We start from the raw sequence: 24,479 nt of genomic DNA, 5'->3' as shown, positions 1-24,479 counted from the left end.
ATGACACTATTGAATACCCAGCTAAAAACTAGGTTATCACAGATTTTGTGGCTATGCTGAACCAATGGAATGAAGAATACACATCCACCCAAATTTTCTAACAAGTCCTTTCTTTTATTACGTTCAAATGCAGCACGCAAAAAGCAAATGCAGCATGGAAAATATTTCTCTGTAGGCTATTCCCAAATATCAAATGTACAAAAGTAAATATGGATTTTGATTCTTTTTTTTTTTTTTTTCCATTTTTGACAAAGAAAGTAAGAAAGGTAACTAGTCAAAGAGACCAAAGCCCATGTCTTCGTCCGACTCTTCTGATTCCTCTTTCTTTTCCTCCTTTTTCTCTTCTGCTGAAAGAGAGAACCAAATGTTTTACTTACAATCAACATTATTACAACACTTCCAATACTGAAAGCAGTTACTGGTTTCATATAACACACATATAAACAAGGCTGATGCAAGACCTGGACTTAGTCTGTCATAGACTGTAACGAAAAACATACAGTCTACCATAGCCGTACATTCTGCCATAGACTGTGACAAACTGCTCTATTACAATGGGATAACTCCTATATGTCTAGGAGATAAGATATTGTATAGGGTTATGACACTGTGACGAAGAGCTGGAAACAAGCCTTATTACAACAGCTATATTTACCAGCAGCAGCAGGAGCAGCAGCAGCAGAGCCACCGGCCGCCGATGCTGCCACAGCACCGCCTGCAGGAACAGAGGCCAGCTTGGACATTCCTGACGTTGGATGAGAAGCAGTTGATCAGGAAAGGAACCACAACGTCACAAAATTTCACAACACATTATTACTTTTGGGCCATGACCCACAAAGGGTTTAGGCTGCAACACCACCAGTAAACATAATGCATAACAGAGTGGTATTTGTGTGTATGAGGTGAGGAAAGAATTGTCCATTACCTGCATTTAAGACCTCCTCAGTGTCTTTGCCGTTTAGCTCACTTATTACCTGCATAACCAACAGAAGAGGGGAAATCACGTGAGTCAGAATGCAACATTTCCAGGGATTGTAGCAGAAAGTACATGTTGTATTAAACAATCAGCAGATTGTCTGATCGGGAGTGATAATTGAGAAAAATGTATCCTCATTCATCAATAACTCTTAATCTCACTATAATTATTTAGGGCATAATGACAGTTCTATTTAACATAACTGCCTCTCACCTAGTAATGACCAGTTCACTGTATGACTCTGCTCTATGGCATGAAAAATTACATAAATACTATAATATATGGACATACTGATACTTGTAATAGGCTACTACCTGGCATCATGTGCAGTACCTCTTTGTCTGTTATGCACTTAAGCTTTTAATGCAATTTATTTGTTTATTTCATAGACCGTAACAAATATTTTGGTTTATTTAGGTGGAAGTAGGTTCCCTTCTTTATATGCGGAAAGTGTTTAAGTTACTACCTGTAGATCTGTTCTTATTAAAGGGGAATGCCATCCATTATAAGAATATCTATTTAATAAATGGGGTACTGATTTTGCATCCAAATTAGATTTTGCATCCAAATTAGGTATGTACAGTATGTAGGTTACTTGACACAGATGGAAATTAGTAGCTAAATCTGGGGCAAAGCATCTCTTCTCATTAACTAAGATGAAGGGTTTTTTTTGTACATGGTCCCTGACAAAATAAACAAATAAAAATAAAATAAATAAACATACTGTGGAGGGCTCTCTCTCTTCTTGACTGTCTCATCATCTGTTGTATGTTTTGATTACTGTGTAGATATTGAGCTATTGTGTATTGTATTTTTTATTATTATTATTATTTTTTTGTTTACCATTGCTGCAAACATAATTTCCCCTCGGGCAGAATAAAGATTTGACTTGACTTGACATTCAACTTCCTGGTAGTTCCTATGTTCAAATCAACTTTACAGTCGTCCATTATTGTTTTCACCAGACCTGCTAACCGCCGACAGAGTAACCTGAGCGCCGGGTCAAAGCACTTCACCTTGTTCAGGCGCTCGTCGTCGGCTTCAATGCCCACGCTGCCCAGGATGTCTTTGATGTCCTGGGCGCTGGGGTTGGCTTTCCCACCCAGCACTGCCAGCAGATACGCAGCCACGTAACGCATCCTACAAAAGGGAAAGAGTAGGCTACACTAATTTACATGAGAGAACAGTACTAGTCAGACTAGTCTAGTCTCGATAGAAAAGTAGACTTTTTATTTGATAGTTATTAGGTGATGCTGCCAATGCCAGTTGGAGTGACGCGGAAGTGCCAGGAAAACCTTGTATTCATATTTAACTTCTCAAGGTTACAAGCGAACACATATCACTTAAATATAACATGGAATGTGTATCTGGGTGAAGGTCGATACCAATAACCAAATTTACTCACTTTATATCAAAAAGATACGACGCGTCGATCTCGCAAATCCAAAGACAATTAGACCAAGGTGGTTCTATAATATATAAGACAGGTAATGGATTGTTTTTTCTTCGGTGGTGGATAAAAGTGATCATTCTAGCTATTCTGTCACAGACAGCACCCTCCTCTGTTTCTACAGAATATTTGTTATTGCTAGATTGGAGAAGTTTACAGTTCATGTATGAAATGATGCTTTTCACAGAATGGGTGCTCTAAAAACGTTAAAGACATCTGATATTGAAAATATTAAATGCCCATTAGAACTCATAATATTTAATTGGGTATGTAATAGCAGTACAGTGGAAGGAGCAGTCTGAATTGGTTTCTGGAGCTGTTCCACCTCATGCATCGCACTCATCTGCCACCAGTGATTGCAAGCTGATGAGAGTCTCTTTGGAATTGGAGTTACCAGCACAGCTGCATCAAACCTCTATAATGAGGTTTTTCCCTTAGAAGAAGACTGTAGGAGTGATTTATACCACACAAAAGATAGGCAAAATGTTTGAACTGTGGTTGTAGGGGTTAACCTCATAACTGAGCACCGGTAATGAAATCATAATTAAGTAATACATGTAGACCTTAAAACAGCTTCTAGTTCACCTTTATGTTACTTCTGAATACAGCAAGTATACTGAAGTGATGCATGCTGGGAAGCATGTAAATAAACACTGTATGATTGGCCAGACTGTGTTCCAGTGCTATATATCAACATGATTATATAAAGGGAAGCAAGATACATTGCTACACATATTCTTTAAGACACTGTAAACTCTCTAATAGGGCTAGATCTGTTTATTTTTACACAGCAGTAGTTAGAAACACTGATGAAAAATATATTCCAAGTAGTTCGTTTTTTAAACTTTACACATGCCTTCTCTCGAGGTTGATAAATCAAACTATTTACATCAAAGGTCTGAGCGTCTGCTAGTACAGACTAGTGAAAGTTACAGAAAATGTTCCAGAAACTTTAACAATCACTCCACCCTGCTCCTTCCCACCCGACAACAACCAATGATTGGATTGATTGCACAGTCATTTCCAACACTTAGCTGCAAGGCCTATACCTGAAAAAAGATAACGTATCTATTACATTGCAATGTATATGAGCAAGCCTGAGATATTTTAGTTTTGAAGATGATTTGTCTGATTTGATAGTGGTGTGATCGCTTTCACAGCTTTCCTGGGCCCTGATTATTAGTGTTGATTTTGATCACAGTAATACATATTGATTTCACATAATGATTCACAGCAAAATTAATAGCTTTCTCACAGTGCAACATCTCCAACACATTGCACCCACTTGTGCATTGTTTAAACCTGTACTATACATGAGCCATTGAATGAAGCTGAAGCTTATTTGACTTTGCTGTGAGATTCATCACACCCAGGATCTCCATCTCTGACATGTAGGGAGCATTCCTAGTCTGTAATAATTTGTACTTAATAGTGGTATTTTAATCACACATCTGCACCACAGTCTCTCTGTCACTGGAGCTCCAGTTGTAGGGCGGCTGGCTGTGGAGAGGCAGGTTCAGGAGACACCTCAAACTGCTCCTCGTTGAACTCATGTGGAGGAGTGTGTTCTGGAGAGTCCCCGTCCTGAGGTGAAGTGTGTTCTGGAGAGTCCCCGTCCTGAGGTGAAGTGTGTTCTAGGGACTCAGTGGGGTCAGCCCGGTGTTTCCTGATCTCCTGCGGGGTCTTCAGAAACCTGAGGGGAGCCAGAGAGGAGGCAATAAAAATAAGTGTGTATGTGTAATGTTGTGAGGGGGGAGAAGCGAGAAAGAGAGCGAGAAAGAGAGAGAGACCTGAAAAGCAGTTTCTGCCCTCGCTCCTTTTTGATGATGTTGAGTTTGTAGTAGTGCCTCAAAGCACGGGACATCTTTTCATAGGTCATATTGTCTCGGTTCTGCAAAAAGAGATCACACGCCATCAAAAAAGCCACCTCCTCTCCCTTTGCTATCTCATCTCTCCACCCGTCTGTCCATTTGCCATGCAGGAGGAACCAGGAAGACCTCTCCACTCACCTTGTGGTTGCCCCAGAGACGTGCCAGTCCATTGGGGTCGACCACCCTGAACACCCGGCTGCCCTGGTCTTCCCATCGGATGTAGGCTTGGTAACGGTCGTCACACAGTAGCTGGTACACATAGTCCCACAGCAGCCTGCACTCTGGCCGTGGTTTCAACATGAATGTGATTTTGGGAACAAAAAATAGACACGCACATATTGTCAACACATGTTAGAATAGATTTTTTGTATTTTCAGCATTCTTAGAAAACACAGGTATCGATTATGCAAAATGGGAGTCATTTTCAGGAGTATGCAAAACTACCTGGGATGCGGCCGTTGGCTTCGCGCAGCGGGCCCCTAGCCCTCTCTCGACGGGACAGGTTGAGCGGCTCCTGGCTGATGCTATGGGCTTTGGGAGGACACTGAACTTGGTTGTGGGGTAATGTAGAGACAGCTGCTGATCCATCTGATAGAGAGAGAAAGAGAGAGAAACAGACAGACGCAGAGAGAGAGAGAGAGAGAGGGAGAGAGAGAATAAGACACCATAGTAAAAATCACTATTTAACAGTAGTGCAGTGTATTTGTGGTATGGTTATTTGTTATACCCACTACTGTGTGTGTGCGGAGCAGGGTGTGTGTAAAATGGCGGGGGGTGGTCCCGGAGAGGTGACATGGGTTCTGTCTGGGCGGTCACACTGGTTACAGCAGCTACAGGCGCTGCACTGGTGAAGGAAACTGTGGGAAAGAAATATGAGGAACTGTGTCAGAGTTGAACAGAAAGTAAAAGTGAATTTGATTGTGTTTTTCATTACAGCCACTCAGAAGGTTTTTAGATAGGAGTTTAAGACTGGTAGTAAAGATTGCTGCAGTGTTCAACATGAGGAGTCCATTTCACTACTCGCATAGATCAAAGCTGTTGTTTTCAGCTGTGATGGAGGAGTGGTAAGAGTTTTGGTTTCCAGGTAAACACGCCCACTGGCACACATCCTACTTCCTATAAAGCTCGGAAAGTACCTACTTATGCCAGGGACAAGTGGTGCAGGTGTGTGTTCTTCCATTTCTGTACTCTATACCAAATGTCCTTATAAGAATAAAAAGATGGGGACAAGCCTGCAAAGTGAGGACAAGTTGCTGGTCCTCACCTCTTTCAGTGGGATATCTTTTCATTTTTTAAAATTTATTTTAGGGCTAGGACTTAGGTTTAAGATTAAGGTTAGAATTAGATTTAGGTTACGGTAAAAGTTAAGGTTAGACATGTAGTGGGGAGGGTTAAGGGTTTAGGGTTTGGGAATGAATGTATTCAGTGAAGGTCCCCACAAGTATAGTAATGCAAACGTGTGTGTGTGTGTCGGTGTGTGTGTGTGTCTGTGAGAGAGTGTGTGCATGAACTCCTGCGTGCGTGTTTGTACATGTGACTCATCAGGAAGTATTCATTCCCACAACCTCTTGCCAGGATCAAGTTTTGATTTGATCAAGTTTTGATTTCATCATCAAGTTTTGTTTCATCAGCAACAAATGATCAATCTATCGTGATAACAGACAGGGACAGTGCTGTAGACACACCGTTATGAAACATGTACTTTTAGAAATGACTGACCTTGGGTTCTGTTGACTGCGGGAGGCTGGGGTTCTTGCACACTGTGATTTTGGGTCTGTTGGACGTGGGGGTTTGGGATGTGGCTGGCGGCGCCGGCCAGGCTGGGACCAGCGGGAGAGGGATTTGGAGGGTTACACACAACGCTCCTCCTCTGCTGCTTCACACACTGCAGGATCTCATACAGAACATCACCTACAGGTAGAAAGACAAAGAGTGTATGAAAACACAGACACAAAACCAGTCAGGACCCTCTCTCTCGGTGAGCTCACTCATCCCTCGCTCCTACCTGAGCTGGGGCAGCGTCGTCTGAAGTCTTCCTTGGTGAGCAGACAGAGGGCTCGCCCGTTCATCTCAAAGCGGCCCTTCTCCGGCCGCCGCAGCGAGTAATCCTTCTGAGCCCACTGGAGCCAGTGGGCAACGTCCTCCTTATCCCACAGAGATGGGTTTATTCCTATGGGGAATACACACACATACACAGGCAAATACACGTTACAGGTATTCATGCTAGGAGACACTGTTGCCTATAAGCCTTGTATCGAGTCTCTCTCCAGTGGCAAACGTACAACTCCCGGCTGTGCTGATGACTGAGCTGCACTACATCAAGGTTATTTGCAACGGTATCTTTCAGTTAAACACCCCATGAAGTGGCATGGAGAGCTATTTATTAGAGTTATTTGGACTTATTTTAATATTAATGAGTTATCGAGGAAGTGTCATCGTCAGACCCGCTCAGATCAAACAGGGACAGTAGTCTACACTCGGCTGTGGAGGAATATTCTCCGCCTCCATCGCCCCTGACTGGGAAAAGAATTTTAGGTGAAGCGCAGCCAAAAACACCTTCGTCCCATGTTGCTACCTGAACTGAGCTTGCATGCTAGAAAAAAATGGCAAGGGGTGAGGGGAATAATTCCAAGGGTTATCAAAATTTCATTGGACAAAATGTTTGTATATGCGGGGTGAATCAGGATGAGTCATCAACATAAATGTGCTGTTTACCGGAAAGAGATGGTCTGTTAATTTTGATATAAAATCTCTAGAAATCAACATTTTTTGTCATTTGTTTTGGCCTGTATTGGTGAATAGGTGTACACTAAGTCCGGCAGCATTGGCAAAAAATTGGCAAAAAAAAGATTCATTTCATTGGGTCTTTAAATGAAAGGCGGCATTTCGACCGGTGAAGAGACTTGGACTCACGCAGCCGTCCAGGTAGGTGCCACAGGTCTTCCTGGGTGGGAGCGCTGACCACAGGGAGCTGAGCAGGGGGGGAGTGATGCATGCTGGGAGGAAGCCCAACTTGTCTGTCAGGCGTTACTGACACCATGGGCAAAGGGCTGCTTCCTCTATTTTCCTGCTACAAAGCATGAACATGCATATCCATACACACACACGCACGCACGCACGCACACACACACACACACACACACACAATTAGTGACAGTCCAGTAAGTAGAGCTATTTTCAGCCTTTTTCTTTTTTCCACAAGATTTACTTTCCAGCAAGCACAGCAGCAGTTGGCAATACCCTTTAGAATTTAAATTATATATAATCTCAAAACATGCTACATGCTCTTCCTCTAGAACACATTTTGTCCTTCCTTTTAATACATTAAATTGCAAAATAATTGTTTATAGATAAGTGCGCGTTTTGTTCCCATTCGGACCTACCTTGACCAAAGGTGAAGGGGAAACGTCTTCCATGCTTTTATCCGTTCGACTGCAAAAGACTGGGGAGTTTTCTGATAAACATACATACAGCTCGTCAGGTCTCTTAAACAGCAGCAGATTAAACACCCTAAAACCCCCTCTTCAAGTAAGGCTGAATATTATTTTCGAAGAAATAAAACTCGGCTATTTTCAGATTCTGATCCTTCCGGGAAATGAAAACGAAAGAAACATAATCCATGAGGGGGTGTGTGCAATATAGACTGTGTGCGCGACTGAAAGAAGCAACAGGACAGAGTGAACAGAAGAGGATATTTCCAAAAACATGATTTGATTACACTTCACTAGTGGACGCGCTCTAGGATCATATTTAGTAGCCTAAGGTGTGGAAATTAGCCCAACAATAGGTAAAAAAAACATATTTTGTTCCTTTTGTGCCTTTCACATTTTTTTTTTTTTTTTCATAAAACCACTAGATTCTAAATGAATAGCTGTCAAGAAAAAGAATCGCAGAGAGAGAGAGAGGGAGAGAGAGAGAGAGAGAGAGAGAGAGAGAGAGAGAGAGAGACTACAGAGCAGAGCGGCGCCTGCGCCCACAGAGCTCCTCCCTCTTGTTGCAGGAAGACCAAACAGACCAACAGCCTCGATCACAAGAAAGTGTAGGCTAACTAAACGCCAAACTAATGGTACAGTATTCATCTGGGCTATGGGATTGAAGGAATTGTATTTATAACATTGCGCAGCCGCGATCTCTTCCAATAATGTATGTTTGTTGCAACTTCACTCCCAGTTTGCCATCGTCCCGTAGGCTACGATAAAGAACTACAGCTCATAATAACTTTTAGAGATGTCGCACAAAAACTAACCTATATATGATATTCAATAGAAATATTATAGGGATCTTATAGTGATACCGTAGGTAGTGACAAGGTCACCTTTTATCAGGTGATAACGTCACCATAAACTCAATAGGACGACCACAGACGCACCTGCAGACGCATAGGCAAGTCCTCAGACTGGTTGGTCAAACCCTCTATCATCTTTATACTTGTACCAAATCCTAAATATTGATAATTTAGCTATTGTTAAAATTAGATATACACTATGACTGCTTGCACTCTGTCAAAACCGCAAATTCACATAGAAGTAGGATATAAATGGGTAACTTGTCCCAGAATTTCTCCAAATATTTGCATGAATGTGTTCTGTGACCTCTGGTACCAGACAAACAGTAGCTACATAATGGAGTAGGGACAAACTTCCATCTGTGCATTTTTTTTCATAATTTGGAAGAATTCCATGTTTGACAGTTTTCTTTCAGTTGAGAATTTAATTGTTTGGCTCCATTTGATGTTTGTCTGGTCCACCAGGACTTTCTTCCAATATATAGGCTACTGCTCTCACTTTGGTCTAATATTTATTTTGGAATGGCATTTCTTCTATTCTTAACCTCTGGTTTATTCTTGTTGAACAAATCCTCGACTTTGATCCGAGAAAATTAAAAAAAAAAAGTGCTCTTTAACCTTTTTTGTTGTACATGACTCCTTTAATGTTCCACCTCCAGCTTCGTGCCGACTTAAATAGAAATCCTACTCAGATTCAGATTCATTCTTTATTGTCCTCTATAGGGGAAATTTGCTTTCACAGTCTGTACACAATCAAACACTCAAAACAAGTAACGCTCAAAACAGGGTATAAACAAACAAGAACATCACAACAACACAAGTCTGTTACAGTGTGCCCAGGCTATTTAAGGCACTGATTGCTGAGGGCACAAAACTCCTCCCAAAGTGTGTTTTTTTGCAGAGTAGTTGTCTGTATCTGCGGCCAGAGGGGAGGAGGGTGAAGCGTGGGTTGAGGGGGTGGCAGGGGTCGTGTGCTATGGAGTGGGGGAGGCCAATTATTTTAGAAGATATGTTAGTGATTTTCAGGAGCTTGTTTCTATTGGTGAGGGTGAGCATGGTGAAATAGCAGGTGGCGCAGTACAGGAGGATGGGTTCAATAATACTTCGGTACAGAAGGAGCAGGAGGTGGGGTTTGACTGAGAGAGCCCTAAGTTTGCGGATGAGAAAGAGTCTTTGTTGGCAGCGTTTATGGATGTCTGTGATGTGGTGATCAAAGCTCAGTTTATTGTCCAGGATGATGCCGAGGTACTTAAAGCTCTTCACCATCTGCACTGGCTGGCCGTTGATGGAAGGGGCAATGAGGGGTGGTGAGTTTATTGCGGGTGTCAAAGATGAGCTCCTTCGTCTTGGTGACGTTGAGGAGGAGGTGACTGTCTGTGCACCACTGGGTGAAGTGGGCAACAGGTTGTTGGTAGGCTGTGACTGAGTCCCTGTCTGTGAGGAGGGCGAGTATGGCTGTGTCATCAGAATATTTAAAGTATTTGTGATGGGGGAGGGGCTAAGACAGTCATTGGTGTAGAGTGTGTATAGAAAGGGACTCAGAACACAGCCTTGGGGGGCTCCAGTGTTGACGGTGATGATGGGGGATGTAGTGGTACCCACCCTGACTGCCTGGGGTCTGTCACTGAGGAAACTGTGAATCCAACGGATGAGCAGAGGCGGAACGTGGAGATGATGGAGTTTGCTGATCATCAGATGCCGTTGAATGGTATTAAAGGCGGAGCTAAAATCTATGAAGAGGACCCTGGCATAGTGGCCAGGGGAGTCCAGGTGTTGGAGGAGGGTGTGAAGGAGGCATGCCACCGCATCCTCTGTCTCACTTTTGGCCTTGTAAGCGAACTGGTAAGAATCCAGCTGTGGGCTAACAACTGGGAGGACGGTATTCAGTACCAGTTTCTCGAAGCGTTTTGCAATGATGGAGGTGAGCGCTATTGGTCTGTAGTGATTCAGTTCAGAGGGGCAGGGTTTCTTGGGGACAGGAATGATGGTAGATGTTTTCCAGAGGGTGGGGACGGTTGTAGTCTGGAGCGACTCACTGAAGATAGAATGGAGAACAGGGGAGAGCTCCAAGGCACAGCTCTTGAGCAGCCTTCCTGTGATCCCATCTGGGCCGGGGGCCTTGCCAGCTTTGCACCTCATGAGCTGATGGTAGACGTCCCCTTCTGTGAAAGGGATAGAGTGTGACTGCTCAGGGGTGGGTAGGCTCCCAAGCAATCTTTCACACTCAGTGGAACAGTTGAGAGTGTCAAACCTGGCATAGGTCTGTTCAGGTCTCTAGTGAACGAGGTGGGGTCAGTGGGTGTAGGAGTGCTGGTTTTTGAGGTGGACCCGGTGAGTGTTCTCACCTTCTGAAAGGCCTGCCTGGTATTCATGCTGCTAAAGTCCTGTTCTAATTTGACAACATTTTTCCGATGTTGGCCATGTTAGCCATGATAGCGATTAGCAGACTTGCACAAAACGTGGACAAACTTTAGACAAAAACTTGACAGACGAGGACGAGGACCAGGGACACGACGCGGACTTGACAGACGAGAGTACAGACTGTGTTGTCGCAGCAGAGCATGCGCCAAAAAAAAAAAAAGGTTATATGGTATTCTGGGTGTTTGGCTTCATGAATTTTAAGTAACTAGATAGAACTCAGTAGAACACATACCTCCGCCAACGCTATGCAATTGTCAATACATGCCAGCACTATATCTGTTAAGTGGCCATTAGGGCTGCCCTTCTATCACTGTACCAAGTTTTGGAAAAATTGGCAGGGCGGTTATGTCTAAACTGGAAATGAGCTCTCCAGTGCCCCCATGTTGTTTGATTGGGCCAATAATGGAGCACACAAAGTTTGATGGTGTTACGTGAATCCGTTCGGAAGTTATATGCCTTTTTATGAGAAGCCACGCTCACTGACACGCCCCCCTTTGGCCAAAAAGTTAATCAGTTCTTCCTTGCCCCATGACCAATCTTTCCACAAAGTTTCATGCAAATCTGTTCATAATGTTTGGAGTTATCCTGCTAACAGAAAGACAAACACACATGACGGAATGGGGCGAAATAACCTCTGTCCAGCTCTGTTGGCAGAGGTAATAATCTCTGATGTAGTTTTGTTTGCCTTTGTATGGAAAATTTGCCATCGTGTCTTCTGTCTTATATTTCTCTAGTGATGTGGGCTGCTACACTTAGGAAACAGCTGAGACACCCAACGCGGTCAGTGGCAGGATGGTTGGTCAGTAAGTTCCTCGCATCGCACAACCAGATCCTTGAGGAGAACGCTGTGCAGCTGAGCGGGATCCTGCCTGGGGACACGGTGCTGGAGCTGGGTCATGGCCCGGGTCTGGGCCTCCAGTCTGCAGCCAGACTGCTCACAGAGCCCACAGGCCGCCTTATAGGGGTGGATTACTCACAGTACATGCACCAGGTAAAATGGGATTACTGAAAGAGAAGATATAGAGCAAGAGAGAAAGGCTGCGTGTGTGTGTGTGTCTGAAAACATGTTTGCACAAGCAGTGATTGGTATAATACTGAGCACATCATTTGAATAGAATAGAAAGCTCTCGGAAATGGGCTTTGGCTACTCTCAGCATGAGCACACGTTATATTCACACCACACAATTATGAACAGACAAGGAGATGGTGTGTCTAGGCAATGTTAAAAAGTTAAAATCCCACCATCCTATTGCTGTTGTTGGGTGAAAACCTTGTAGGTTATCTCCAAAACGTCAACTTTTCAGCAACTGAGAAAAACAGCCTTGTTTATATTTCATAAACCCAAGGGTTGTAGAGTTGAGGAGCATGGAATCCTTCAACTGAGGTTAAAACATAAAAATTACCAAAATTAGAGTTAAGAGGATTTAACGCGACAGCAACGCTATACATGTCAGTGATAATTTGGCTGAGTACACCATATATGTCACAGAAAGTACATTGTCTACTACACTACTAGCATGTCTGTGCAGGTGTGCATGTCGGTATGACTTAATACACAGCTCATTACCATTGTATTGTATTCAGAGGGCAGACGCTACTCACTTTTGAAATAACACTGTTACAAACACAATATTTCTCTTTTCCTTTCTCCTCTTAGCAGAGGTGTGACCAAGTCAACTTTGCCCGAGTCCCAAGTCAGTCTCAAGTCTTGAGGCACAAGTCTCAAGTCAAGTCCCAAGTCTAAATGTAGATCTCCAAGTCAAGTCAGAAAAAATAATGGGTCCAGTATCAATTTATTATCTTAAAGAAAACAAAATATCTAGGACTTTTCAATGCAATATTGTTTTAATAGGATAAAAACAATGAGTTTGACTTCTATAATCAGTTTCAACTTCAAACATTCCATACAAATTCAGAAAGCATAATTTAAATTCAGTTGTCTGGTGGAACTAATTTCATAACTTTCAAAGTCATTTATACAAACACAAGATCTTTTCTCAAGTCATCAAGTCAGAGTCAAGTCCCAAGTCACCAGAACCCAAGTCAAGTCAAGTCTCAAGTATTCTCCTCATGCATCAAGTCAAGTCTTAAGCAATTAAAACTGTGACTTGAATCTAAGTCCAAGTCATGTGACTCGAGTCCCCACCTCTGCCTCTTACAGGTGGCAAGTGAGCGAATGAAGGAGCTGGTGGCCAGTGGGAAGGTGACCCTGCACCACTGTGACGTGGCGGCCATGCCTCTGGCAGACAGCACCATAGATAAAGTCTTTCACTGTAACTGCTACTACTTCTGGCCAAGCCTCAGGAAGGGCGCCTCAGAGGTACACCGAGTGATGAAACCAGGTAGGCTATGGCACTGTAACAATAAGACAGACTTCTCTGTTTCATGGTGTATTTGACACCCGGATGAAGACCTGAAATGATTAATGTGTGCTGGCAATTCATCACCTAACTGACTCTAGTTGTGACTTTTTGACCGAATACATCAACTACTTCTCCATTCGAATGTGAAACAGAAAAGTAGTCTGTCTTATTCAGGTGAAGTTGGCTTCATCCCTATCCCCTACCATATCTTAGCTAGTGCTACACAGACATTCAAAAAGCACCTTGATTTTTTTTCCTTTTTATTTTTTAAATGTTCTTTATAATGTTTATTTCAATAGGGTTTTCCCTATTCACAGAGCACACCAGTACTTTTGTTTCTCCTCAAGGCTACACTATTTACTTTATGTGTTAGTGTGGAGGTGGTTTGACATGTTTCACTCAATCAGGCTTTGTATGTAATCTTTTCTTTCATCACACATCTCTCATCCTTTTTCTCCCTCTTGATCCCCCCCAGGAGGCTTGATGGTAACCACATTAAGGCTGAACCGGCTGGCTTATTTTGCATCTAAGCGAGTGTTGCCAGGAGAGAACTGGCACCCAGAGGCCTACATGGCCGCTCTGAAAGACTCTGGCTTCACCGATGTCAGAATGGAAGACAAACAACACAGCGACATTACCTTTCAGGCTATCTACGCCACTGCCTTAAAATGAGATTGCATGGAGGCTTCCAGGTTCCAGTGATGTTTTGTATGATTACAGTGTTTTGCAGTTATGTAATGTATATGTAAATGTTTAATGTAAAGTTCCGAAATTTTAAATTGAGATTTGTCACAATGATGAACCAATACATGCCCAGAAACTGGCACATTTTGACACAGAATAGGCTACAAGATGTTTAACTGTTTGTAACTGATGATCATTTAATCATTGCCTATTATCAGTAGTAGGGTAATATCATTTAATTACTTGGCCTAGTATGATTTAGAAGGATTCTTGAAATGTTCGCCAAATAAAAGTCAATATCAGATCAATGATAGTACTGTCTGTCCAAGCTTCAGCTATAGTAACTACAATACCCATAAGGCCGTACTCCAAAACGCGGGCGGTACTGATGACGTACGAAGAGGGAAATACAAAACACTCCGTGCTGCTGTCTTTTTTCGGTGTTGTTTTGCATGTTGAACAGCTGCTGCGAAGTGGACAACTTTTACTTAAGTGAAGAAAAGTAAAATAATCTGATTTATTATCGAGGTAGGTCCTTAAGAATTATTGACTATAGGTTAAACTACATCTCATTTCGACTGTTGATGTCGGTACTCCGCATCGCTAGTTGTCACCAAGGAGGTTCTATATTAACACACATAACGTTAGCCACATAGCAGGCTAACGTTAGCTAGCATTAAACTAAGTAAACTAAAAATAAATGTAAAAACAGGTTAGCGTAAACATAAGCAACCTCAGCTAACCTTAGTCAACGCAAAGTTGGCGGATGTTTTCTATCTGGCCAAAATCAATAAATCAGCAGTCGAGCTCCTATCTTGGAGTAGATTAGGCTAGATGTTTAACGTTATCCAAACTGTCAACCTCGTTATTTTATACCATGTTTGATAGATCTGTTGCAGGCCCGTGTTCCCACGGTGATGAAAATCCTGAAAATCTTTTATGGAATTTGTTTTCCAGGACTGGGATTGTTTTGGAAAATTGTAAAATGTCATTGAACGTTTTGGAAAAGTCATGACATGTTAATTAATGAATACTTAGTCCAACATTTTTATAAACTTGATAATATTATCATTAATTACATGTGTCATTTGGAAAAATGAGTAGGCTAAAATGCAATTGATCTGCAAAGCGGTTGCTGGGAGTCTCAAACACTATAAATAGCAGTAGTAGTAGTAGTAGTCTACAGTCATTACATTTTTGTATGAAGTTTTGGAAAAGTTTTGAAATGTAATTGTAAAATAAGTATGGAAACCCTATGTTAATGAAAAATGAAAACGATCTTCTTAAAAACTGCTGCTGAACATACAAGTAAACAGAATTAAAGGCAAAAAATGCCTGCACACAGGATAGGCTATTAATTTCCTGTGCTTTAATTATTCCACACCAAACAACGAATGTTTCGCCCACAATGGGCCTCAGCAGGTTCAACCCTATGTTATACATGACGTCAGACTTGTTCATGTCCACTACAGTCCATTAGAAGCAGAATGCAGAGGGCGTCCCGTTTGAAGCGTGAACTTCAGATGCTGAGCACCGAGCCGCCTCCCGGGATAACATGCTGGCAGACCGAGGAACAGATGGACGACCTCCGGGCTCGTAAGTAGTCTCAGGTTCAAGACATTGGATCTTAAAACAAATAGAGGCAGCGTTTGTTCAGACAAAAGGTTTCACAGATACCACTACTTCTTGTCTGTTTTGTTTATCTGCCTGATAAAGTCTGTTCCTCCTTCTTATTTACAGAGATAGTTGGAGGAGCAGACACTCCGTATGAAGGAGGACTCTTCTCCTTGGAGATCAAGGTCCCAGAGAGGTAAATTTGCTATGAGATAGCCTATCACATTTTCGAGAGGGATCTGTCTCTCTTTGCCACATTGTGGGCACATATTATTTTTTAGTAGGTCTGATGTGCTCTTTTCCTCTCCAAGGTACCCCTTTGAGCCCCCCAAAATACGATTCTTGACACCCATCTACCACCCAAACATTGACAATTCAGGACGCATCTGCCATGACGCTCTCAAACTCCCACCCAAGGTTGTAACAAATCACATACACAAACCAAAATGTTTCTGTTTCACCTTCACCCTCTGTTGTTGTCTGTCTGCTGTCAAATAAATGAGCAGAGATGAGCTTATTTCTTCTTTGGTGACTAAGGAAGTATACTTTCTTTGATTTAGGGTGCCTGGAAACCATCCCTAAACATCTCCACAGTCCTCACCTCCATACAGCTGCTGATGGCTGAACCCAACCCAGACGACCCACTCATGGCTGATATAGTGAGTCATACATAATACTCGCGTTCACACATATCGCCCTGTACACTAGGACAGCATGACGTTGTTTTCGGTGAATATTGCAATATTAATTGAGATATGTGAGGATAAAGCTTGCTATATAATTTCCTTTTCGGTACTTAAAGAAAAAATAATTTTTGCACACCTAAAAGTCTTTGAGTGACAGGTGCGTAGGACAAAAACCAAAAAGGTTGATACTGAGAAAGAAATATAATCTCATAGAGTGTCTACACTTGCATGAATACTTTATTTTAATGGTTAATATTTGCCCACCTGGGAAAAGATGAAATACTCTCTCCCATATTCAGCTTGATTGTAAAACAGGGGTTATGCTAACACCAGAATAACTTGGTCTGAAACACCTTTACCTCTCACAAACAATACAGCCTCTTGCAGTTTGGCAGTTTCAGCAGTCCGTATTTCAATTATGATACTTTTTTTGATTAATTGTGCAGCCCTAAGGCACACTGCAAAGTACTCACATTTTTTGATTGCAGTCATCAGAGTTCAAATACAACAAACAGCTGTTCATGGAGAAGGCCAAGAAGTGGACAGAGAAACATGCTGTTCAGAAGAACATGGTAAGCCACTCTGGTCTATACAAGTGAAGCAGTTGTAAAGCATTTAATGTCACCCATGATTAAAACAGTTTTCCCCTTAAGGCTTTTTCATATATTTACCGATTGCCCAATAGAGGGACTGCATCATTCATGGGGTTGACATGTTTACTGTGACCTTGTTCTGCTCTGTAACTGTATTCCCATTATACGGTTGCATTTTCTTCCCACAAGGTGGTGCTGTCACTACATGTAATTATGGGATGCTCGTTCAATATCCCCTTGGAATGTTGATTGTCTATTTTTTTTTATATTTAGTGCAGCAAAGTGATGCAATCAGTGTTAAATTTACATACAGATGTCACCTCCACATTCCAAACTTATAGTTTAATGTTATGGCATGAGGAGGAACACGGCTGGGCAATGCCATCATTGTCTAAAATAGTGTGTGTGTGTGTGTGTCTGTGTTCAGGGAGTGGTGGAGAGTGACAAAGAAAATACTCCAGACCAGAACGACTCATCCCGCAAAAGAGAAGCTCTCAGTGTACAGCAAGAGACAGAGGAGAGGCCACAGGAAGCAAAGAGAGCCTGTGTGTAGTTTACCACCTCACCTGTCATAGTCTTGAGGAGACACAGGTTTCTTCTGCAAACACAGCGACCATGCTTTACTTACCTACTTGTGAGCAGTACTTTTTACATTCTCATTTAGCACCAATGCCTACTTGCACTTTCTATGTATGCAGCCCTCTTCTTAATGCAGAAATATCTACATATTTGTATATGTATAATGCTCGCTTTTATGTTTTGTGATATTAAAGTTTATTTTAATCTATTGAGCATTTATGTTATTTTTTTATGGTTTATATAAAATGCCCTGGCCACTGGTGTGGCGTGAAGGAGTGTTTGGGAATAGTTGCACAAGCAGAGTAGCTGATGCATACAGTATGAAGCTATTAATTTTATTCAACCATATGCTTACCAGTTGTATACAAAGTATGTACATCCAAAATAGCAAGACTGTTTTTTTTGTTTTTTACAAACTAAGAATGATTTATTTCTTAATATATAAAATTATATATTTGCTGTTCATCATATAAAAAGGGAGACAAACATCATAAGGCTATAGTGAATCAATACCATGCTAGTTCAGAGGTAGTTACATTGTATGTACATATTGCTAGCCTACTCTAAGTGTCTGTAGAAAGATCATAGCTACATCCCATTCAGTCTGTGTGACTGCTTGCCTCATGTTGAGGAGAGTTGCATATTGATTTGGGACAAAACCATGTAAACTGTATGTGCGATCTGTTTCCTGTTGCATTTTGTTGCCATAAAGCATAACATTTTTATAAAAGCTGTTATACAATTACAGAAAAGTATCATCATATCTTAACTGACAGTAGAGTTTCTGTGAACGAGAAATTTTAGCTTACTCTGGTAAAGTGACCTGCTGTGTGTCCGATGATGAATCCCTTTATTTGAAATGAACCTTAGCAATAAGATAGAACTTATATTTCAAAAACAAATAAGATAACTCCACTTAACATGTAACCAAACAATCTATAACCTCTAAGCTGCATGTCTCTTTTAAGATCACATTTCAATATAAACATTTACACTTTAAAATTCTACTCGTTCTACTTAAACCCCCCCCCCGGGCAAAACCACTGATTTGTCCGATGCTTAGATTTTCCATGTAGTTTAAGGCTTTGATTTGAGCTTTCTGTTCATCATGTGAGTCCATGACTAAACCAGTCCACTGGATAGTGTCTGAAATTGTCCTTTATTTGAACAGTAATGCCGCGGTGTGATGTTTCATTTTAATAGTCTTTAATAGTGTTGTGAAGGGCACTTTTAGTTGCAGTCTCTATTTCCAGGGGGACTTTGTTGTGTTCTCATAGACTTCTCTATAGTTCTCTACAGTCTCTGTGTGGACCCATTCTGAGGAGCTTGGGGACTGATAACCCAGGCCTGGTCTTGCTGCTGCTGTATGATGATGGTCCATGAATGTCCATAGTGTCCCAGCTATCCAGACAGCTAGCTTGGAGGCTCAGGGGTGAGAGGTGAGAGAGGGAGGCATGGGAGAGTGATAGAGAGGGCAAGTGTTGCTGCTCACATCCTGATCAAAACTCTTCAGACACTCCTCATCTTTCAGGCTCCGTCTCTCTGTCACTCTGTCTCTATCTCTGGCACTGGGAGAGGGTGTCTGGCAGGGGATGAGAGGAACAGAGGAGGAAGAGGAAGTGGAGGAGCAGTGGGAAAATCTGATTGGATCCAGCCGGGGTTGGAGGGAGGACCCCCCGCTGTACAGGGCGTCGGCATCAGCGAGTGACACCTGCGTCGAGGAATCAGAGCAGGAGCTCTTCTCTGTCTCCACGGAAACCAGTGAGTCCAGAGTGCGGTCTCGCCGCAGCTGTGGGCGCGCCTTGGGGCGGGGCCAGAAGAAAAACTGGGAGTGGTCTCTTGTGAAGAGGAGGAAGAGGAGGGGGTTCAGGCAGGAGGGCAGGGGCTGGAGGAGCAGGAGGACTGATTTGAGCACCTCCTCCCCCAAAGAGAGGAGGCCCAGCAGGGAGCAGAGGGAGAGGAAAGCTACAGGCACATAGAGGAGGCCGTTGGTGAATATCAGCCAGGCCACATGTTTGATCATGGCACAGTCCCACAGGCCCTCACACTCTCCCCTCAGCAACTCCCAGTAGAGGCGGATGTAAGAACCTGTGACTATCAGCAGACACAAGGTGTTCATCATAATGAGAGCCAAGGGGAAGCCGAGGGAGGAGGGCGGCCGAGAGGATGGAGGTGGCAGGGGAGAGGGCAGGCAGAACGGAGAGGACCCGTACTCCCCCACTCCTACCAGTGGGAGAGAAGCCAGGGTGAGGGAAAGGGTGAGGCAGAAAAGCGCGCACGTGCGCACACTCCCAAGAGATGGCGATTTCCCGTAGGCGCGGGCACACGTCACGCTCACGCCACACTGCACAGCTGCCAGAGTCAACAGCAACACGCTCGCCTCGGATGCAAACACCCACACCCATCCAGTTGCCTGACAACCAGGACCCCCCTCCCAGCGGGCGCCGTGGTGACCAAACTCTCCCAGTGTTAGCGCGTCCACAAGTGCCAGGGTGCACGTACACACGCCCGTCAGCAGGTTGGAGGCACCCATGCAGGCCACAGTGAAGCGGAGCGGGGAGAGGTAGCCAGCTGAGCCGAAGAGCGAGAGGAGCAGGAGGGAGTTCCCCAGCAGAGATACCAGGGAGATGGACCACAGGCCCACACGAACCAGCCAGCTGCCCAACAGGGAGTCACAGGGACGGAAAGGACCTGCAGCACCGCAAAGAACACAAACCATCAGCAATACATAAAAAGGCTGTGGATAATGAAGTCACTTCATAGCCTTTCCTCAATTTTATAGGTTCTCGTGACTAAAATGAACACAATATATTCTGTCTGCCGGTTAGATAACAATATGACCATACCATTTAAAGTAGGTTATCTGGAATTACCTGGAATGGGTGTGCACTGGACACTGGTCTGTAGTTTGGATTCCTCTATTTCTAGCTGGAACTCCTCCAGGTCGGGGTCATCTGGAATATAACATTGTCAGGGTCAAAGGTCAGACCACAGGCCAATCTGTTGCATAAGGCCTATTTAGCCTATATGAACTTCTGTACAAGAGTTTGATGATTTATGGGATAGGAAAAAACATATTTCTACTATACAAATTTACTATCGTGTGATTTTGTGATTTTTCTTGAATGTTTGCTTTTTTCTTGTGCAATACTGAATAGTTCTAAGTCTCTTGGCCTCCTCTGATAATCAAATAAAATGACCTGAAAAGGGAAAAATCATTTTTTGGGTGAGCTGTTCACTACCCTGCATATGCAGCCTGTGATGGGGGCGTGAGTAGCCATCGCTTCATTTTAAGGGATAACGAGCTAAAAACATTTGAGAACCAGTGTGTTAGTGTGTGTGGCACTGGCAGTCGGGGGTTCGGATAGGAGGGGAGGTGATCTAACATGCTTTTCTAGTGAAATGAAAAATCTATTTCTAGAAGATAATTGGCGCTCAGATAAATTTTCTTCATCAAGACTGTTTTTGTAACAATTAAAGGTGAATAAATTCTAATCAGTGTTATGTCATCGTCTGTTCATCTTTTATTATTGTTATCTTTTGGTAAACCCAGCCAGTGTTTATATATTATGCCTGCAGTGGGAATGCATGGTAGGGTAAACACTCAAGTGTAAGTGTGCTTGTGTCAGCTGCCAGGCCGCTGTAGTTTCATTGGGGCTCCAACATGTTTCAAGCCGCCTCGTGTCAATAATTCAAGACAGAAATAGAAATGGATCCTGGGGTACTGGCACTGAGCACAGGCATATGGGCCTCAGATTTCCAACTATAATTTTCCCCCTTACCCTGTGTGTGTATAGTATGTGTGTGTATTGTGTATATGCACACACAGATATCCTGAGGTTGTGTTTTCTTACAGTGTGTGTCGGCGTGGATAGGGTACATGGCTACTGTCCTCTTGTGTAGGTCTTCATCAGCATTGCCCTGCTCTGTGTCCCACTGGCTGGCTGACTTGTAGCTGTCACAGGAGCCATACACACAGCACTGGTAGGCATAAGGCATCTCTATCACCCTGGGAGAGACAAGAGCAGAGTAATGATGACACACATGAACTGCAAAAACACTGCCACAGCAGACAGTACAACAGAAACGTAAAATGAAATGCTCAGGAAACCTTAAAGGGTAACGCTGGTGTTTTTTAATGCATTTCTTACTGTCAACAAATCCTATGAAAATAATAAAATCAGCAATGATGTCTTGTTTTGCCAACAAGTCCCGTCCTTGTAGCCGATGCCCAATAAAACCATGTCCCAGTAGCCATAGAAGCCACTCCATTGTATTAAAAAAACCATTAAAAACACGTCACAGAGCCATGCCGTTGCTCTGGGCAACATATTTCTTCATCACGATGCACCGGGCCAGCCGACGTTTTCCTCAAACAACTTAATAAGCCGACGGTAAACACGTTTGCAATCTCAGGAAAGTAGTTCCGTAGCACCGAAAATAGTCCCCGGTGTAATGAAGAATTTGTTCCCATTTGAATTTGATTTGGTAATAACTACAATAGCTTGACTTTTCGTGGTAACAGTTAGCGATTTTTAAAATTGAAACTATGTCTTTGTGAGCTGTATTTAAAGGTTTTTAGCTTATAATTGGAGCCAATGACTTCTGGGTTGAAGGCTAAAAACGGAACGTGGGAAGTCGGAAAGTAATGGGAGTAGAGCAAACTCATTGTTGATTTTGTTATTTTCATAGGATTTGTTGACGGTAAGAAATGCATTAAAAAACACCAGCGTTATCCTTTAAGTGCTATTGGGTGACGTTCATGTCAATGAACAAAGCTTGAGCATTACCGACCGAGTTTTGGATGAAGTTCAGCATTGTGCTCACATTACATCGGAAATGCCTCAAGGGCTGAAGTATCTGTTTCTGTAGTACTTTAGTACCTGAAATAAATCATCACTGTAGCTGAAATGGTCAGTTTTATTGAACCCTGGATTAGCTTTCTGTGGTGTGTGGGTGTGTGTGTGTGTGTGTGTGTGTGTGTGTGTGCGCGCATACAAGTGTGTGTATCCGCATGATGTCTATGAAATGGCAGTCTGCCAGGAGTTCTGTTTTGGACTATGTGCTATCATGCTGACATTGCCACAGGATCACCTGCCATCTCCTATTTGAAACCCGATAGCCATTTTGACTCCACCGACTCTTTCTGCACCTTGCCAGGCCTTCAGGGATGCTGATCGCTCTAACGAGAAAGAACTTGCTAACAAACACTTCCTCACTGTTGGAGTTCAATTCAGGAATGGCTTGCAGGGATACAGTGTAATTAGTCCAATGTAAACCTTGGCTGTTATCTGTGTAATGAGGATATTTATAGAAAATTGGGAGGAAGGATAATTGAAGGGAAGGGAAGGAAGGGAGGTGTATTCACATGGTGTGTTTTTGCCTGCCAGCCAAAGGATACAGACTTGGGTCAGCAGCCAATAAGCTGAGCTGACAATAGGCCAGTCAGGCAGCACACCTGGGCTGGTGAGGATGTATGTTGTTGTTCACCTTACTAGTGCAGTGCCCGTTCGCCCCGCTGCTGCACAGAGCGCTGTTCGCCCCGCCCCACTGCTGCACAGAGCGCTGTCCGCTTGTTTATTCAAAGTTTAATAATATTGAACGTGTCGCGTGTCCAAATTGCACCAAATCCGACACTACACGTCCTTGGGTCCCCAGCAATACACCCGCCAAGTGTGAAGTCGATCGGACGAACGGTTCTCGAGATATGCGACGGACACACACACACACAGACAGAGATTCCTCGCTTTATAGTATGATGATATCCCTTTTCAGTCTGTATTTCTATTGTTTTGATTATCATATTGGCAAGGGTGGAAGTAACTAATTACATTTACTCACATTACTGTAATTGAGTAGCTTTTTTGTGTACTTGTAGTTTTTTGAGTATTTTTTAAAGTCAGTAATTTTACTTTAAGTACATTTTCAAGTATTGTACTTAGCTACATCCATTACAAAGTACAGATTTTGTGTCTCTCTATAAGCAACAGAAACTGGCCCATCGTAAATTGACAAATTGTGGAGCCATTCATAGTGAGAAGAGTAATTTGACTTTACTTTATTTGTGCACTTTATTTTGTTACTTCCAAATTTTCCAATTAAAAGAATCTAGTTTGAACACTGTCCTTTCATCCTTTTATAATTGCATGGGAAATATGACATGCAACAACGTTCACTTTTCAAAGAAGTAACTCAGTAACTCAGTAGTAGTTTACTCTGAGTACATTTTAAATGAGCTACTTTTTACTTTTACTTCAGTAGATTTTTACACCAGTACTTTTACTTCTAATTAAGTACAATATCAGCAAAGTAACAGTATTTCTACTTGATTAGGACATTCTAGTACTTTTTCCACCACTGCATATTGGTGAGAAACAATCTAAAAGTCTAACGTAACGAGGCAACATGAAGAAAGAACAGAAGGACACTGGATGTGTGTGTGTGTGTGTGTGTGTGTGTGTGTGTGTGTGTGTGTGTATTACCTCATACGAGGGAAGTGATCAGGGCTGAAGGCCTCATACAGTTCTGTGTTGCCCCTCAGCTTGAGATGGGTGAGACCTCCCAAACCCCCAACTGGTACTGAGCTAAGATGATTCTCGGTCAGGTCACTGAGGGAGAGAGAGAGAGAGAGAGAGAGAGAGAGAGAGAGAGACAGAGAGAGGGAAGAGGCGGGTCAGGGCAAGTCAGTGTATACAATAGCCCATTGAATAGCCATTCTTCCTAACGTGTTTTGATTGCAGATATTGCCGAGGGTCATCCGTGGTAACAAGAAGACCTTGTCTAAGATATTATAAAGCGTTCAAAGAAGGCTCTTTATGAGATTCCCTCCAGATAACATTTCCTGTCAGATTTAGTGTATCTGCTTGTTTAGCTAGGCATAGTTTATCCGCTCTTCACACAGTCGTACAGTTTGTATTGGCATGACCTGAGACGAGTCTCCTGGCCACACAGAGAGGT

The 24,479-nt window shown here is 42.9% G+C and overlaps 5 protein-coding genes across 12 annotated transcripts in view; 2 read left to right on the top strand and 3 right to left on the bottom strand.

Moving 5' to 3' along the window:
* Positions 1-94: 94 nt before the first annotated feature.
* The window catches only part of LOC139917235 (large ribosomal subunit protein P2-like), an 87,997-nt gene continuing 63,612 nt past the window's right edge, over positions 95-24,479 (bottom strand). Inside the window, exons 2-6 of one of the 4 annotated variants that reach the window (XM_071906322.2) lie at positions 2,382-2,425; positions 1,993-2,116; positions 926-974; positions 644-745; positions 95-347 (exon numbers count right to left, since the gene is read on the bottom strand). In XM_071906322.2, coding sequence (XP_071762423.1) covers positions 271-347; positions 644-745; positions 926-974; positions 1,993-2,115 — 351 coding nt within the window. In that variant the 5' untranslated portion in view covers position 2,116; positions 2,382-2,425 and the 3' untranslated portion in view covers positions 95-270. The remainder of the gene's footprint in view (positions 348-643; positions 746-925; positions 975-1,992; positions 2,117-2,381; positions 2,426-24,479) is intronic. The other 3 variants (XM_071906325.2, XM_078288527.1, XM_071906323.2) reach the window with 3 other exon arrangements.
* etv7 (ETS variant transcription factor 7) lies at positions 2,719-7,887 on the bottom strand. The gene is made up of 9 exons (XM_071906327.2): positions 7,681-7,887; positions 7,211-7,367; positions 6,303-6,467; positions 6,017-6,208; positions 5,029-5,154; positions 4,742-4,885; positions 4,436-4,578; positions 4,217-4,317; positions 2,719-4,119 (listed from the first exon to the last, which is right to left on the bottom strand). The coding sequence occupies exons 1-9, from the start codon at positions 7,711-7,713 to the stop codon at positions 3,897-3,899; spliced, it is 1,284 nt and encodes a 427-aa protein (XP_071762428.1). The 5' UTR covers positions 7,714-7,887; the 3' UTR covers positions 2,719-3,896.
* On the top strand, positions 7,970-14,358 carry LOC139917243 (putative methyltransferase YdaC). 4 transcript variants are annotated; one of them, XM_071906335.2, is made up of 4 exons: positions 7,970-8,060; positions 11,738-11,994; positions 13,165-13,345; positions 13,842-14,358. In XM_071906335.2, exons 2-4 carry the CDS (start codon positions 11,740-11,742, stop codon positions 14,036-14,038), a joined length of 633 nt encoding a protein of 210 aa, XP_071762436.1. In that variant the 5' UTR covers positions 7,970-8,060; positions 11,738-11,739; the 3' UTR covers positions 14,039-14,358. The 4 variants fall into 4 exon arrangements, with proteins under 4 accessions (XP_071762436.1, XP_078144651.1, XP_071762435.1 ...); XM_078288525.1 differs by having other exon boundaries at positions 8,024-8,084; XM_071906334.2 differs by lacking the exon at positions 7,970-8,060 and adding an exon at positions 8,301-8,363.
* ube2t (ubiquitin-conjugating enzyme E2T (putative)) lies at positions 14,443-17,679 on the top strand. Of its 2 annotated transcripts, none has more exons than XM_071906313.2 (7): positions 14,443-14,578; positions 15,523-15,646; positions 15,791-15,860; positions 15,976-16,081; positions 16,225-16,323; positions 16,839-16,922; positions 17,371-17,676. In XM_071906313.2, the coding sequence occupies exons 2-7, from the start codon at positions 15,538-15,540 to the stop codon at positions 17,494-17,496; spliced, it is 594 nt and encodes a 197-aa protein (XP_071762414.2). In that variant the 5' UTR covers positions 14,443-14,578; positions 15,523-15,537; the 3' UTR covers positions 17,497-17,676. The 2 variants fall into 2 exon arrangements, with proteins under 2 accessions (XP_071762414.2, XP_071762415.2); XM_071906314.2 differs by having other exon boundaries at positions 14,451-14,552; positions 17,371-17,679.
* Positions 18,011-24,479, bottom strand: part of lgr6 (leucine-rich repeat containing G protein-coupled receptor 6) — a 38,576-nt gene continuing 32,107 nt past the window's right edge. The window contains exons 15-18 of the mRNA XM_071906312.2: positions 24,005-24,130; positions 21,377-21,531; positions 20,396-20,476; positions 18,011-20,213 (exon numbers count right to left, since the gene is read on the bottom strand). Coding sequence (XP_071762413.1) covers positions 18,949-20,213; positions 20,396-20,476; positions 21,377-21,531; positions 24,005-24,130 — 1,627 coding nt within the window. The 3' untranslated portion in view covers positions 18,011-18,948. The remainder of the gene's footprint in view (positions 20,214-20,395; positions 20,477-21,376; positions 21,532-24,004; positions 24,131-24,479) is intronic.

This window comes from Centroberyx gerrardi, chromosome 14 (genome assembly GCF_048128805.1).
Source record: "Centroberyx gerrardi isolate f3 chromosome 14, fCenGer3.hap1.cur.20231027, whole genome shotgun sequence".
Taxonomy (NCBI): domain Eukaryota; kingdom Metazoa; phylum Chordata; class Actinopteri; order Beryciformes; family Berycidae; genus Centroberyx; species Centroberyx gerrardi.
Note: the sequence above shows the minus strand (reverse complement) of the source record. Positions and strands in the feature narration are given on the sequence as shown.